Source organism: Trematomus bernacchii, unplaced genomic scaffold, assembly GCF_902827165.1.
Source record: "Trematomus bernacchii unplaced genomic scaffold, fTreBer1.1, whole genome shotgun sequence".
Taxonomy (NCBI): Eukaryota; Metazoa; Chordata; class Actinopteri; order Perciformes; family Nototheniidae; genus Trematomus; species Trematomus bernacchii.
This window is the reverse complement of record NW_022987611.1, coordinates 520,741-538,907: the sequence shown is the minus strand read 5'-3', so window position 1 is coordinate 538,907 and position 18,167 is coordinate 520,741. Positions and strand designations below refer to the sequence as shown.

General features: G+C 38.6%; 1 protein-coding gene across 1 annotated transcript; it reads left to right on the top strand.

Annotated features, from left to right (window-relative positions):
* Nucleotides 1-1,694: 1,694 nt before the first annotated feature.
* Nucleotides 1,695-12,467, top strand: LOC117483622 (coiled-coil domain-containing protein 106-like). Its single transcript, XM_034132000.1, has 5 exons — nucleotides 1,695-1,755; nucleotides 4,218-4,286; nucleotides 6,733-6,879; nucleotides 7,497-7,646; nucleotides 12,151-12,467. Exons 1-5 carry the CDS (start codon nucleotides 1,695-1,697, stop codon nucleotides 12,465-12,467), a joined length of 744 nt encoding a protein of 247 aa, XP_033987891.1.
* Nucleotides 12,468-18,167: the final 5,700 nt, after the last annotated feature.

Below are 18,167 nucleotides of genomic sequence, written 5' to 3'. Positions count from 1 at the left end.
TAAAGTACCCGATCTGAGTACTTCTACTTTTACTAAAGTACCCAATCTGAGTACTTCTACTTTTAATCAAGTACAAGATCTATACTTATACCACCTCTGTTTATAGCCTATGAAAAAATTAGAAAACGAAGGCTAAAGCTAATGTTAGCTATTTAGTGACAATGTATGCTAGTTAGCTAGCTCAACGATTCCTTAAATAATATTGCGACAGAAACATTTTTTTGTTCACATCACGCTCTGCTGCTCCAACAGGGAGCTCTGCTCTGAACACCCGAACGGTAAGGCGATATGGGTCCGTTCTTATTGTGCATCCATGGGTAAAGGTAAAACGTTTATATATACAGTCTATGGGTAAAACGCATGTAGTACTGAACACGTAACATGAACGTGCCGGGCGGCGCGGTCCCGTGGGTTAGATGCGCGTTCATAATGCCGAGGGAAATAACTCTCGAATATTGTCATCAGAGTCCGGCGCAGTTTGTTTGTAGCCTTTATTTAACCAGGTGAAAAATCCCATTGAGATCAACTATCTCTTTTTCAAGGGATACCTGCAGTTCCTGGGGGCTTGGTGTGAAAGCGACGCCAATGTGCCCCGCCACACCTCCAAGCCGCCTGCGTTGTGAATTGCCAAATAACTAGCATTTAGTCCGCTAGCTCAATGCTAACATATAATGGATAACGGAATTGACGCGCTAACTGAAATTAGCATTTAGATATCGGCAATGTTAAACAACAGTCAACATGCTTAAAATAAACGTAATACTTACAGGCATTCATTTGCTGTGCTCTGAGGAAATGACTGATATTATTGATGAATTAATATTACCTGTAAATGTATTTCATCCAGCTGAACAAGGATAATTTGCTCCTCTCAAACAGGGACAAACACCTCACTGACTTCTTCGTCGTTTTCCCTCGGTGTTTTTTACGTCGGCACTTCCTACAAAAGACAAATCGTAAATTCATAGTCCTTTTTTCCTGATAAAGAACTTATCTTTGTAACATTACATATCAGTAAACAGAGGAAGTCATCGTTAAAACCCGTGCTAAAAATGTAAGACTTACCACTGCAGTCCATCGACGTTTGAGTGTTTCTCCAGTTTCATCCTCTTTTTGCAGAGTTTGCATTTCATTTTACCTTGAAGCAATTCCTTTTTCATTAGCCATTCAATTAATTTTTTCTTTTTTTTAAAAGTCTGTCTTCCGTCAATAAGACTGAGTACTTTGGTGTGCAGTGTCATGATTATAACCTAAAACCATAGACTACTGCGGCGTTACTACTGCCTGTCCACAAAGTTGAAGCACAGCGAACTCCGCCGCAGAGCGCACTAGCGCCCTAGCACCCTGATCCTCATTTCTTGTTCACACGATTCAAACCAATAGTTTTGATGTTTTGAATCAGGTATTTCATCTTCCTTGTTAAATTGACAAAGCACAGCTTCTGTATCTTCACTGATATACAATTAAAATATTAAAACCGTAATAAAGTGTTAATGCGCTGCAAATCGGGATCCGGCTGGAGCACTACGCAAGACACGCCCCTTCATAGCATTCAAGTGCTACGATTGGCCATGAGCCTGTCACGTGCATCTCGGCTAGTGACAAGACGTGAGTTCAATCCCCCAAAGACTGTATATAAAACCCAACCTCTACACCTTATACACACAGTCTATGCTCTATACGTAGAACTGAAAATGGACTCGAGGAAAAGCAAGCGAAAGAAGATGGGGCCCCGCAAGCGTTTAGTGTCTGAATGTAAGTATGAATTTAAATGTGTTTTTTATTTGAAAAATTAGTAACACTGCTTCGCAAAATCATCTCAATTGACACATGTATTACACTTTTTGTTCTGTGCTATCGGATTTGAGGTTGCTAGCTAAACCACGAGGACCCACCGTGACACACGTGTTACATAATAATAATAATAATAATAATACATTACATTTATAAAGCCCCTTCCTGGAGCTCAAAGCGCTTACATGACATTTCAATGTTCTGTAAAGTTCCTTCAAATCAAATCAAGGTTTATTTATAAAGCACATTTAAAAGTCGGGCCAAAGTGCTGGACATGTAATAAATACTACAATCACAATAAAAGATTATACAGCTTTAGACTTGTTTTGATCTCATAAAGTCCTTAAGTGACACACCCTGAACAGTCTGGTGGGTCATGTGCCGGGCTAATACATGTGACAAAACTAGCTACATTTCAGAGGCTTGTTTTTGGTTGCTAAAGGTACAAATCAAGCCATTTAAGAATTAAAATGCTTACATAACATGTATTTTGTAACATTTAACCTGTTAACATATCTTGATAAAATTGATATGAAACAAATTAGATAAATATCGCTGTGACACTGATGTCACATCGGGACATTAACCTTAAACTTTCACAGTAAATCTGGAGTAACACATATGTCACAATTACAAATATGATTATGATCTGCTCAGTTAATTTAGCTGATCCAATTATATTTAGTTAATATATTCTTTATTCTTCAATTCAAAGAATGTTAAAACCAATTTAAATCAAAAGATCCTCCTCATTCATTAAGTTATAAATAAGAGTTACTTTACCATTAAAGTTCAATGTGACATTGTCAGAAATGTGGTCTATTTAGTGTAAATTATGTTCCCCTTAATTTCCCCAAAAGTAGAAATGGGTCTGGGTTCTTATGGGTTAAATTAGTTAAATTGTCAAATTAACTCTGAAATATCTCAATTATGAAGGTTTAACCTTTTATCTTAACTCTTAAATAAGTAAATGACATTAGGGCGCTAGAAACAAGAGTATTTTTATTTTAACACAGCATTGGGCGATATGTAATGAAAATATAGTTAAACAGTACATTCATGAAAATTGAAATGATGGTTTACAACCATTAAATCTACATCTGTGGATAAATTGTTTGGAAATTGTTGTTGCAATTTATCATCAACTCATTTAATCATAAGTATTACTGTAACTTAATAATCTGTTTATTTCCCACTGATTTAATTCACATCTAGCCTCTATTTGCATCTTCCTTAGAACAAAAAACAAAGTCTGTCTCTACAACCATTGCTTTGTAATTAACATGTATGTAAAGTTTCAACCGTCTGGTCAACACTTCTTGTAATGTAAATTGGCCGTTATTTCGGACAAAGGGAGAATTATGCTGGGAATCTATGGATGTAGGTTTCTACAAAATGTTCTCAGACAGAAGGGTGTCGCCCTGACCATTGTCAGTCAATTATCATATGGATGTTAGGGTTGTAATTAACACACTGTGCTTCCCCTTCTGTCTGCCCCCCACCCTTCTTGGGACTGTAATGTGGATTTCCTTCCTTCCTATGTCTCATCTGTATAAATGACATTGCTTTTCCGTGTAACGGGGTCAGATCCTGGTACTATCTACTAGTGCAGGACCTCTGTCCTTTCCAGCTGGAAATATGATTGATTCTGTTAAATGCTATAACTCTTTATTAAATAACACAACTTTGGTTTAAGCTTGTATATATATTTTTTCTTATCAGAAGGTGATTAAGTGTGGAATTTCCACAACAACTCAGATAGTTATACATAATTTCCATTTTTTTGTCCTGAATAACAGTTCAAAATGTAATGTCATTATATTCTAACATGTGTTAGTGATTCTTGAACCCCGAGAGCAGGAGAAACTGAAAAGAGTCAAGGCAAGCTTATACAAGTTAACAGCATTTAATTACACAAAAGATGCGGTGGTATACAAATGAAATGTGCACGTTGGTGGTTTCCCCTGCCAGCTGTTTGGTCCCGTCCGCGCCGGGTCAGCTCGGGGCAAGGAGAGAGCGAGATCCTTCTTGGGTCTCCCGGGTAAGAACTGTAGTCTTCTCCCATTGGCCGGCGTCGACGGGGGCATGTCCAATGCAAATCCTGTCGGTTTCTGCTGCTGAATTACATCTGAAAAACATTCCCTAATAAACCTCATTCCAGCGGAAAACCGGAAGTCACTTGTGAATCTTCGGTTTTCAGAATAAAACAGATTTAAATTAAATACAGTGTATTTCATTCAAATTACGCCACATCAACATTGATTTTAATTTCTAACACATGCATGCAAGAGTGGCTTTTCAGATATCCAATTTTGAAATAGTTCCCATGAAGTTATAATATAGCTGCAAAAAAAACAAAACATACTTCCATATAGTAATGCTCTCTACATCAACAACTCTTTCTGTGCTCCATAATGTTACAGCGGCTAAAGATTTGGCTGGTCAGCCTGAGGAAGAGCCATGCAGCTCCCACACTGTGGCAAAGGAAACGGGTAAGTGTTTGCTTTCAAATGTTAAGCATACTTTAAGGCAGTGGTTCCCAAACTTTTTGTGCCCAAGGCACACCAAAGGACAAGTACAAATCTCAAGGCACACCTATTGTGCAAAATAGCCCTTATAACACGTGTTATCACTCATATCATGTAAAATATCTGTAAATGTGCATAATTATTTACTAATGCCAAATAAAATGTGACAAAGACAACTATATTACTCATTAAATATTTATTAACTAAATATTTCAGAAATTATAAATGTAACATTTCAGCAATCAGCATTGAAACATGTGCTATTGTAAATATTTTTGCTGACTTACAAATTAGTGAGATACATGTGCCTGTCGGGGCGCGCAGATTTTTTTAATCCTTGGTGACACTTTTAAATAGTTATTAGTTACCCTGAATATTTCTTCTCCCGTAGTATGGCTTTCCATTTCTTTGCAGAAGAAAAACGTCTCTTTGATAGAGTCAGCATCAACATATCTGACGTTTGCCAGCCCCACTTATGTAGATTCGTCTATTTGTAGGGGAAATCTGCCGCTCGCCTGCAGTTTCTCTGTCAAATGTTGCTCAATGTCTTCTGACATGTCGTCGATTCTTCTTTTGATTGTATTATCAGACCACGGCACTTTTGATAGCTCATTTGCGGCATCTGGACCCAGCATGACACCTACAATTTTTTTGCAAGCGGGGAGGATGAGTGTCTCCGTTATTGTGTGAGGTTTCTTCTGCTTTGCAATGAGCTCCGCTAGCATGTAACTAGCCTCCATTGCCTTTTCAGACACTTTCACACAATCCAACAAACGGTCTTGCTGCTTCTGGTTCAGATCCCGCGCTCTTTTGAAGTAGGCCAAGTTTCTCTGAACATGGAAGGGATGTTTGGTTTCCAAGTGCCTCTTCAGCTTGCTTGGAACCATGTTCGCATTAGCTAACTTCTCCCGACAGACGACGCACTCGGGCTGAGGATTGTTGTCATCCCCGGTCCAACTGAAGCCATAAGACAGGTAACTTTCATGATACTGTCTGCTGACAGTTTTTTTCCTCTTTTCTTTCGGTGGTGGGTTGTCGGCAGTCTCTGCACTGGTGGTTGGTGGTTTGCTCCGCACAAGAAAGCGCTCCATTTTCCCTCTTGCGTGTTTCTCTGTTTTAATGTTGTCCTTCAGCCTTCGATGTGTCACGGTCTTATAATTCCCACCTGCAACTGCGTTAACAGCGAAATATGGGGTTCTGTGAGGATTTTTTTAAAAAGAATTGTTTTTAGGTATAGAGTTTGCCTCTGTATTATGAAATGAGTGCATACAAAGTACTGATATAGTAAATTAAAAAATAATTATTTTTGTGTAGTTGTGTATTGCAATAATAACGTATGGTTGTCACAAAATCCCACGGCACACCCAGACTTGCCTCACGGCACACCAGTGTGCCGCGGCACACCGTTTGGGAACCACTGCTTTAAGGATCCACTCAGTCTCAGATGGTGTACCATTTACAAAGAAGTAGTTGCTTAGCAGATAGCAGTAAAAAAAACAATATGTAAACGTATAGTGGATTAAAGATGTCACATGCACAAAGTGAAGCCCCTTGTTATCTCCTGTGTTGAGGAGATTCTTCCACTGTGCTTTCTTGCCATACCTTTGTTGGTGGTAGAGGTCAGGGTGGGCAGATAGTGGTTTTGACGACAGGCATGTTTTTTGGGTCTAATTTGGCATTTTGGACCTTTACACAATTTCAAATATTCCCTATCGATATATGTACCATTTTGTCAACACTATTTCTAATTTATGAACTTTCTGTCTCCCCTCTTAAAGCTGTAGTGTACTGCAGTGATGGGTCTGACTCGGATTCATTCACAGGACAGCAGTCTACTGTGAAAGCATCAAGTAAAGGTTAGGTTGTGTTGTGAAATTGCATTACATTTACATTTTATCTACGGTTACTGTTTTTTGATTGTGTTATTTTTATATATATATATATATAATATTGCACAATACACTAGAACAAGAAAATATTACATAACGAAAATGTAAACGCTTGTGCAAATGTACTAGAGCCGATTTTACTTCTGTGTGGTTGAGTGCATATTAAAAGTTGAAGTTATTTTTTGCGAATACTTGTGAAGCCCCTGTCAGAAACAATTATCTTACAGTTGCCTTGAAGTGAATATAGTACTATTTTGTAATGTATTATCATAGGTTTTGCAGTGTTTAAATGCAGTTGCAAGTCCCAATATAGAATTCAACAGTCTATTAAATGTGATCAATGACATGTCTGCAACTTCATGACAATACAGGCGGTCGTAGATCTCTAATTTTGACATTTTATTGTACATTTTTTGAAAACACTAAGCAAAGGCATGGAACCACAATCTGCTTATACATACTATTTGTGTAATAACTACAGAAAAGATAATGTTATTTTTTTGCCGTTTTTGTCATTACAGATTTTTCTGCAGCTCCCACAGCCATAGTAGCTCTGAAGCGCAGAAACCTTGACAACAATGCCTTAAAAATAAGGCTAGATGCTTTAAAGGACAAATTGTTAACTGTTGAAAGGGACAGGGACTATCTGAGGATACAGCTGGCTGAGGGTAAGCAAATCAATAATGATTAAATAATTATTTATTGGCATCTGATAGCTTTTGAGAAAGAAAAAAAAAACAGGCACATACACCAAGCCCTACAACATTTCTCATCACAGTCCATGAGGCCATACATGCTTGCAGATGACTAGTTGCATCAGCAATTCAGTAATTTCACTGCAAACATATCATGACAAGCATATAGGACGGACACCACCAAATGGTGGGGTGGAGCTTGACAGATCAGGCTCCAGCTCACTTCTCTCACTTATCAACAGACAGTAGAGGGTTGGATTGAGAGGGAAAGAACAGTCACTTGTTAAAATATGTTGAGTCCGTTTGTTCGGGGGAAACTTGGAACAGGCATATCACATGCCCCGTTTGAACTAGAGTCATGAAAATTATCTCACATATTCCATAAATCCTAAAGAACAAATTGTTTCAGTTACCTAACATTTCAGGTCACGATATTTTTCACTATTTCAAATTTAGTGAAAAACACTACATGAATTTTCACCGATCTGCGTGAAACTCTGAACACACAATATAAGGTTTAAAGATTATTGTAAATGTTCTGACCCTTAGTGGTAACAATAGTTATGTTCTAATCCTCTTGTTTGTTTCAGCTATGGCCCTTCTAAAAATGGCATCAGTTAAGGCGCCAGTTACTTCGGAAGGTGATCAAATAGGGGCAGCCAACTCCTCTTCATCCTCCACCTCCTCCAGTTCCTCCTGCTCCTCATCCTCTTCGTCAGACAGAGGGAAGAAGAGGAAGAGTAAGAAGAAGAAGAAGAAAAACAAAGGCGGCAAAAAGCAAAGAAGACAAAAGGAAAGACTGCAAAGAGAGGTACGTTGGCCACCTACACAGTGTCTGACTTGGGAAGTAAGGAGGTAGGACTACAGTTAATTATGTGACAGACTGACCATTGCTCAGTGTAGAAGGAACAGCTAGTGAACAGGGATAACCTGCATTAGCAGGTGCTGTCAGACTGTTTGTGTTCATACTGAAAACACTAAACTGAAACGGATTTGCACATGCACTTAAAGTACATTAAACTTAATTAGTGGGGGAATGTCGCTACATGCCTTAGCGTGTTATCATCAAGGGGATCATTAAGGGAACGAATGCAGTCTGGTGTTGAAGTACAGTCGTACAATGTATTTTACAGCTCAATAAATACTTTTAGTATGCATTAAGTCTTTAATTCCAACAAATATTCAAGTTACAATTGGGCGATGTGTACCCAACTGGACATTGACGATGTCCTCTGCGGCAGTGCTTGATCAGCTCCGGGTCCACGGCTCAAACTAAACTGCGCTTAATTTACCAATGCTTTTTTGTTTATTTCTGCTTTAATACGTGTTACAATAAAGGAGTCAGCGGTTTAACTATTATACATCGACCTGAGCTTATCCTCCCACTTTATGGCTGTTTAAAGCAATGTGAGTACCGCAGTTAACTGTTCCGAAACGGAAACTCTACCCGATCTTGTGGGGCAGGGAGGGGAGGGCGCCTTATTAACTCATGATGTGATGATGGTCAGGTATCCAACGGCGATGGCTATCATACATGGCTGATGCACGATGTCATTGTCCATCAGCCCAACCATAACTACAGTAAAGTTTAGCCAGCCCTGCATCATCTTCTGGTTGTTTTTGTGTTTTTAAGTGGTTGGATTCAATAAAAAAGCTGAGCGCCCAAAAAATATGGTGGACACAAGAAAGACATGTTGCTGGATTCTTAAGGTAACCACTTATCTTGGTTGGTTATGAAGAAGGAGCATATCAATATATAAATATACACAAATATTTGTTTTGAAATTCAGTTCTGTTGTTAACCTGGTTCTTGTAAAATATGTCCATAGCTACCGCAAGAATTGCTGCAGAACATTCTTTTGGAGGTAGTTCTTGACGCCGGAGACATGGCATATTTGACGCTTTCTCTGGTTTGTTGGAAAGTAAAAAATGCCGTAAGCCAGGACACTTTCCGGAAAAAGGCACACTTTTTGTGGATATTGAGTAAGAAATATTGTATTTTACAAATTCAATTTAAATAAGCTTGCTAAATTAAACCTTAGGCTTATTGTTTTATACTTTCTTATTACAGGTGTGGACACAAATTGGTTTGACCATTCCGAGTCCTATCGCGAGGAAATGTTCACCATGTTTTGCATTTCGTCTTGTCAGTTTTGCAGAACGCAATTCAAAGATTGTTCAGGTTGGCATACAATGACATATATAAAGAAGTTCTGTATTTCTGCTTCAGATGCTTTCAGTGCTTACATAGATTGTTAGATAGATTATATTTCCTCAAAAATGTATCAGTGCACGTCACTCACAGTTAGCTTTAGACAATTAAGTGCTGTCACCATTTGTTTTTTTCAAAGTAACCTAAACTATAGATGGCTGCCACCTGTAATTGGTTAGATCTAGAGAGAGTGAAAGTCCAGATTTTACTGAAGAAAAAGGAAATATGTATTATAATTTTGTATTCTCAAATTTAGCTGAAAAATAATAATTGCAGCTTCTTGCAATTTGGATATTGCACTTTCAACTAAAAATACCAGGATGTCCCACTATATCATGTAAGCAGGAATATATGTGTAAAATTGACTTTTGACTCACATTAATGTATTAAAGCAGCTTCCAAACAGACAATTATCTAGTGCTCAATGTGAGTATCAGTAGTCTCACACAGTTAAAGAGAAACTCTAAATTAATATATTTATAATTGTAATGTAATTGTGTGGTGGTTGCCGCCATTTAATGCAACAGTTGCACTCCATGGCCAGCTGCTGTTGTCACAGTAGTCTGCCGTTTATCCATAGCTAAATATGTTTCCCTGTTGACACTTTTTGGGTCTGTCTGCTAAATTTGGCTGAGCTGAAGTCCCAGTTATTGTCACAGTATGCCACTGATCAAGTTAGCAACCACCTTTTTCAAATGAGATGTAAAAGTTATATAATTAAACATGTTGTTATTCACTGACATTTAATCATTATAGAACAAAATATAAAAATAATCTATTTTTTAAACTAAAACTGTAAGGACTTTAAGAAGAAGGACTAAGATGTGTGAACAAAATCAACAGATTTAGGGATTTTAGGAGTCATGCCTATTGAGGCTATTGTAATATCTGCAGGGCTGGTGGAATAAAATCCAGGTAACTGTAAAGCTGATAAGGGAAGTGGCTTGCCAGGCTTTTCACAATTCCAAAATATGGTGACAGCCTGTATATAGATTTTTTTAAATTGAAATATCACTTAATCCTAGTATTGAAGATAGCAGATCATTCATAACATTATACATACAAATGATCGAAATCAAATGTATTATTACATTTACAGCCTTCTATAGATCAGATTTTTCACTTTTGTCTTGTGCAGGATACGTAGGACAAGGGAAAAGAGGTGTCATTCGGGCTATGTACTCTGATCATCCTCACCCTGGGTTCTGCAGCCATTTTTGCTCAACGGACGCTGGGATTTTTGAGTAGGAGGTACCTGGTGTTAAGGCCCCGATATTGAAAACACAGCATTGTTTAAAAACAGGCTAACCTTTTAACGCTGATTTGGGTGACTTGTGTAGGAGTAGAATACCTCTGCTACGCGCCGTTCGTTGGATGAGGCTGGATCTCTATTAAATTAAGAAAGGAATTGAAAACACCGGAATCAAAAGTTACAACAATTATCTGAGTTTACTGGTAGGAAATCAAACACATATACAAGTTATACAGAGTACTCCGGGTACCCCGGGCTTTTAGATTTGTGATGCGATGCGGACAAATGCGTCAGGACCCGCCAACTCATCAAACCAAAAAGAAATTGGACTTCAGGTTTGTGATGCGATACGGACACAGTTCTCAGGACCTGCCACTCACCAAACCCAAAAGCAATTTTACACACACAAACGTCAGTATTTCTATCTGTCTTTGGGGCGGAGATTTGTCGATTCTTCCTTCCCACTTTTCTCCCAAGCGAATCAGAGAAGCCCTGGGTAGGAGCTGTTTAAACTGACCACCTCCTCCAAGTGTCCTGATTGGCTGGATTCGCTTCTGGCCGAGGTCAATCAGAGTTTCGAACAGAGTGAGACCCCAAACCACACTAGGTCAAAAGTCAATGTTATCTCCGTCCCGATCTCCCCTCCCTACCTTTTCCAGGGGATCTTTTCTTATTTTACGATGTCTTTAACGACTTAGAAACAGCATCTGGCTCTTAGTGGTGATAAGGATCAATGTTGGTGTGTGAAACACAGAATCTCTAAGTCAGTGAGTTTGAAAGTGAGAATAACATTCCTATTCTATATATAATTACCCAAACCGTTGTGATTACATAAAACAGTTCAAACAATACATGTTTACTTCAATACAGTGTAGAATCATATCTTCTTACTTCACTTGTGTAATTCGTGGAGAACCAAAGAGTTTTAGTTTTGGTATACACGTATAAAATACTTTGACAGTAACAAAAACGTTTTTTAAAATAACAAGAATACAGTTTAAAAGGGGAGTGATTTGTAAAATATCCATAAAGAAAAAGAAATCTGCTTACAGGTCTTGTTTCATATGGGTGTTGGGAGATGTATCCATAGATCTCTTCATTTTGCTCTCAAAGTGCACCAGATTGATGCTTTTAACTTCAACATTTAAAAACTAATTTGCACACATCTTGTGTCCATATCTTTCTGTTTTGGTGGTCATGCCACAACCGTGTATGCATGCATGCGCGAGTCATGGTAAAATATCTGGATTAAGAGGTTGCTTTTTCTTTGCACAGCATGAAAGAAAGGCGAAATGAATGGGTTGTGATTTTAGTTTTTTTAAGCAGAAATTGAGTTCAATAATTTGTACGGCCCTTGGAGAAAGTTGTAAAAATTGATGCGTTATAAATTAGAAACGGAGCAATCTCGATATAGCGTTAAATCCACATTGTGGATCGTCTTATCAGTTATCTCTATTAAACATGATTGGATAAAAGTAGAGCTGATTGCCCAAACCTAACTTCTGTATATAAAGGTACACACCCCAAACACAATAACTAACATTTAAACATTACTTTGAGCAAAGCTACACGACTAGTAATACCTTTACACTACACCAATTCATTACACAATTTTGTATGTAAGGATTACACTACCACTATATAACACTAGTACAAGAATATTATCAATACTAATAAACCCATATCCAAACTGATTTCTGCACTACAGACATCATTAGGATAGGCAAAAACAAAGTACTGTTGTTAAATAGTTAAATATTTGTCTTTTTTTCTGTTTCAGTCCTGACCCCAGAATACGCCATAACCCGCTACAAGCGTGTTCTTGAGGCGGTGAACAAGGGCAGCAACAAAACGGCGGCTTACAGAGCAGTAGGAGTGGACCGCAAGACCATTGCCGACACTGCATCAATTGCAGAATTGCATGCTGTGAACCCGGGTATCTTCCAAGATATCCGGGGAACACTGAAGAAGGGGGAAACCCTTCTCCGTTTCTCTGAGGTGTGTAAGTCTGCCATCAAGGACAAACATTTAGAGGGGAAGGTCCAGGAGTTAAAGATGAATGGAGGACTATTATCCATTAATCCAAAGGGGAAGTGAGGAAGGAATGGATGTTATTTTGATTTGCACTTGTTTTTAGTTTTTTTTTTTATTTACATTTTTTTTTTTGTAATGTTCATCCTTGTTCCAATAAAAATGTAAAACTTCAGTGGCTGTAGATCCGTCATTGTCATCAACAGTGTTAGTTTGTTTGTTTGTTTGTTAAACTGCTTAACTAATGGTGAGGTAATCATTAGTTAATGGGTTACTTTACTTGAGGGGACACATACTGCTTAATGAATGGTAAAGTAAGCATTAGGTAATGGGTAACTACTGTTTTTGTAATGGTCAAGTAAGCATTAGGTAATGGGTAACTACTGTTTTTGTTTGAGTTCCTTGAGTTTACCGTACCCAAACGGCCTAAGTAATGGTAAGGTAAATAATGATGACTTAAGCAGTAAAACGTGAGTCGGATCCACCTCCACCAGTTGATCTAGTGTGGGACCCAAGCCAGCCGAAGATGGCAGGTTTAAAAGTGCCCTGCTGCAGCGGACCATTGCTTCAATCAAAGTCTCCCAGGAACTCCTCATTAAGTAACCATTAACGAATGATTCATTAATACAGTACCCCCAGTCTGTTTACCAGTAACTAACCATAAGTTCACTGAGGAACTACTCATTAACTAACCATTAACTACCTAGTAGTTCCTCAGTAACTAAGCAGTAACTAAGCACATTTTGTGTACCTTATTGTAAAGTGTTACCGAAAGGCTAAAGAGCGACCGCAGGCTGAAGTGTTTTAAACACACACACACACACACACACACACACACACACACACACGATTTAAACGCAGACTTTTGTTCCTCTATGTTTCGTTGTTATTGTTTCACTGAGCGGACCAGCACATTTTTTCAAACGCTCCCTTTTTTGGTCCATCTGCGGCGGTAATAGGTTTTGTGCGCTGTGATGATTTGGCTGTACCTTTAGTAATGAATATTAAATGTTGTGAGGAAATCTTTACACCAATAATTCCAATAACTAATCCAAAATGTATTCACTTCAGGTTTACGAAAGTAACTGTAATCAGATTACTAGTTTTTCGAATGTAACGCGAGCTGAATACAATTACTTGATTTTTGTATTCTGATTACGTAACGCTGTTACATGTATTCCGTTACAACCCAACTATGAAGGTAGATATTGTGCAAAATGCGAGAGCGTGTAAAACCTGATGTGAGCACTTGCAGAAAAGAAATCTGAGTTTGTGTGCATACATTTACACTTGTATAAAATATCCACGTATCTGTGAACCAAATCTGAAGTCACAGAAGAAAAAAAAAAGTTTTGTAGCTTGTAGAAAAAAAATGAACTTAGTGATGAAATGTTCACTTGCAGAAAAAAATATATATTTTTAATATATTTTCCATTACAACTGCAACTTGGTTATTACAACCTCTCAAATCAGTCATTACAACTTCACAAATCTGCTCTGTGGCAGTATAAATCGACGAATCTGCGGCCTTGACTTTTGCTACACTTCTTGCGATAAATGTGTCGCAAGAGTAATTTTCACCTGTAGATGTGGGGGGGGGGGGGGGGGGAGGGGGGTTGGAGCGAAGGGGCGGAGCTATCAGAACGACGAGGCTCGGGTCAGTCACACAGTCACAGCCATAGTCAGGTCGAACCGGATGACTGCGGGGCTAACGGTCCGTGTCGCTACCAGTCCGCTGACATGGCGCGTCAATCAACGGTAAGTTTTGCACATTACTTCCCCAGTATTACTTTCAATATTATTATTGTGAATGAGGATTAAATCCGCTTTGAAGACCACCGTTTTATATCGTGCAGTTTAGCGGCAAAATAACGTCAGTTAGCCAGCTAACGCTAGCTTTGTTGAGTTTATGCTAGCTAAACAAGTAGGCTAGTGGTTGTAGTCTATACAGCAGTAATTAATAGCCTACTGCTTTGGCTCTAACGGTTGATAACCGTTTATGAAAATAAAACCAATTTAACTGTACTGAAATAATGACCAGTTTTATAATTGTCTTGGGCTCCTGCTGTGTTTTTCAAGACTTTGGAAATTATCCATGCTATTTTCTATTTAGAACGAAGACTTCAGAATCTTAAAATCCCTTGACGTTTGTATGCAATTGTGCTAAATTCAACACTGGAATCAAGCAAATATGTGACCCGCTCTATCGAAATCAGTCGGAAGTCGCAACGGCTCATTTAAAAATAAACGTGGATTTGCGTAAAAAACAATTTTTTCGGAGTTCGGGTGTTTTGTTTGATTTTAAATAAACAAAGTCTTGGCTTTCAGAATATGAAACTTTTATTTCCAAAATCACACGATAAATACATTTGTGAAGCTTGTAAAGGGAAGATGACAGGCACCTCTCACTCGCAATCTGCTCTTCCGTAGCGCAGCTCCCCCTCCCTCCGGCTGAAATTATGAATGTAAGGCATATAGTAATCATAGATAACACGCAGGGTCCGTTACAGTTTGTTTTTATCTGATTTCAATTAAACAAAGTCTTGGCTTTCAGAATATTAAACTTGTTTCGGCAAATTTAGATGATAAATACAACTATGAAGCTTGTAACGGCATATTTACAAGCGGAGAACGGAGTAATTTAACGTCACAGCAAGCATAACAACAGCCGGTGTTTCTCGTGAGTGTTTTCCCCGGGAAACAAACACAATATACACAAACGCAAAAATACACACACACACATACACACACTCGCGAGCTTCCCCCAGACCAGTAATCCAAACGGAAATATTTTCCCTCCGAACTATTTTGATCATTTGCTCCACTAATAATCAATCAGATCGATGGATTCCAGAGAAGAGGAAACTTTGAAGGCCTTTTTCTCAAAATGATGACTCGGTGACAGTCATTATATAATGTACAAAAACAATCTTGATATCATTAGAAAGCTAGGAATCTCCTCTTTCCAACAGTGTATACAACTCAAAATGTGTCTTCGGGTCAATGCGACTGATTTCGATAGAGCAGAAGCCTGTAATACGAAGCCGGATTTTTGCTTAGCCGGCTGACTTCAGGGAAAACTCGGGCTTTCCGGTCCTACGACGCTGGTTCTCTTTTTAGCGGGCTAGATCTCCATGGAAACTTATGTTGCAGGCGAAGAGATCAACTCAGTGAAAGCACCGCCTGTTGACCAATCAGAGCTCCGTGTGCGGAGTTTAAAGCTATCAAGTCATATTACAGGATAGAGGAAATACAGAAAAACTGCCGTTGCAGGAAAGACGGCCGGCAAAAATCAACTGACTGTGTGAACGTGAAAATTAATAGAATATCCCCTCCTATCTTCAGAGCAATCTGACTATTATAACATTAGCGTTAAGAAAGCTTACTTAAATATCTGCCACGACATAAGTAACCGGATCAGAGTGACATATACAGTCCGCGGCACTGTGAGTGCAGACGTCGATGTGTCCCATTATCATTCATATCATATCACATCATAATGTATCATATATTTCCTTATTTGAGTCAGCTTCTTGAGCCGTATCTGGCCGTGCAACACTCACAGTGTCACATACTGTATGCAGAAGTATCATTTTAAGCAACACATTAAGTTGACGAAACACTCGAGTCAAATTCTCCTAATTAAAGTCAGATCCACTCGTGTCTTAACGGGGCAGTGATATCATAAACCTGTTAATGAATGCATTCAAACGCTTTTTCTTTTACCAGCTGTATTCACCTTGCAGGTGCAGCTATGTGGCTTTTATCCTGGATAAAGTGTTTAACCTGTTCCACTCTGAGCCTGTTTTTCAGGTCTCAGGCTCGAAAATGACATTCCCAGAACAAATGACCATATCTTCCCTTCTAAAAGGGTTAAATTAATAATCTTTTTTCTCAAAGTAATGATAAACCTGTGAGTTGGATGTAGAAGTGTCAGAATCAATATAAATGTTTTTTATTTTAAAGAAAATTCAGATTTTACATAGTAAAAAACTGTAAATTATAGTGTCCGTCCAAAAATAATTTTTTACAGATAGTGAAAACTACCCTTGGATGATGGGTTAGTAGACTAAAAGCTTTAGGAATCCAAAGTACAACATATAATAAGTACCCTGTATCAAGATTGATGCAAAACAAGTGAAATTTGACCTTTTTAGAGAGATTTAGCCAAAAACTGGGCCATCTGGGGTCATTTGGGTGGATTTGACCTATCTCTGGCCCCCCTTGCTCGATTTGGTTGGTTGACATACCCTTGTGACCGTTAGAGCCAATAGAATCGAAGGGGGAGGACAACACCCACACAAGCTGTAAAGAAAAAATGTGGGCGCTTCGCGTGTGGAAAACGAAACCAAACTGGAGGAATGTCTCCTTCTGGAGTTTGGAAACTAAAACGCAGTTGTATTGCTTATGGATTATCAGAAATAATTTCAAAGAAGGCACAGACACATAGGATGAACCTATGGATTAACTGCAGCATCGTTTTTTTATCGTTTTAATGCCATTGAAGACCACTTTTGACCAAGGTAAGCCATATTTACGTGTTTAGCTTCTTAGCTCCACATGTGATGATGTACGCTTTCGTTGATAGCGTCGCGAATGTTTATCACTGAGTGTTGAGGTGGGCACCGGTAGATTCAGTGTCTCCAGGACACCAAAAACGAGTGGTTGGCTGTGCATCTAGGATAAGTAATAAGGGAGTTATGAGTGAGTTTAAGTGCCTTTGTAGGTCCCGTTTTTTCGATCGAGGCTAATTCAGAGGCTGAGTGCTAGCATTGTGGGTTTTTTTTGAAAAAAAAAATTAAAAAGATCAGTTAGCTGAGTTTCTTCCCGTTACATGGATATAACACATTCATAGTTTTATTCAATATTAAGATTCCTTAGACGTTGTTTCCTGCAAATGACGCGTTTATCCGCCCGGTACCGGGGGGAAGGTGTGAAACAGGTTAAGTCATGGATGTTTAAAGTTTAACTTCTTCATATTTGACTAATATTAAAGTTCACTTTTCATTCAGGAAGTATGACGCTGCGCTGTCAGTACGCTTGTCCATGTTTGAGATTGGTCGAATGCTCCAAATACCACCCCTTTTATGTGAACGCGCACCTAACTAGATAGGACACGGCTGGCTTGAGCGATCCACTTGATAACCAGCATCGTAGTACAGTTTAGCCAGAGCGCGTATGTTTTGGATTGGGCCAACCGGCTAACTCAAACATATCCAGGTTAGGAAAATCCGGCTTCGTAGTACAGGCCTCAGGTCACATATGAATATGTTTGCATGACATTAGTTATTTATATTTTGCCATCACTTAATTATACGTTTAATACATTTAAGTCAAACTAAGGTACATGTGATGGTAGCTAGTTAGTACTCTTACCTGTGATGCCTCCTCCAAACAGCATAATAACCAGACTGTACCATTAAAACTAGAAGTACCAGTTCTAGATCCTTGACTTTAGACAAACAATTCAAAAGACAAAATGTATTTAAAGACCAATCTTTATTTGAAGGTGCCTCTTAACCTGGGATATTAGTTATACAGTAATAGTATTGACAATCTAAAAAAACTGAGCAACTCAACGGTTCACTTTTATATTTCTTATTGTCTAAAGCAGGGGTTCCCAACCCCCGGTCCGCGGACCGGTACCGGGCCGCGGAGGTGTTACTGCCGGGCCGCGAAATAGCTGTGAGTTGATCGTAATATTTGCAGAATTATAAATATATAAAAATATTTTATCATAATGTTTTTTTCAAAAAGTGTTTAATT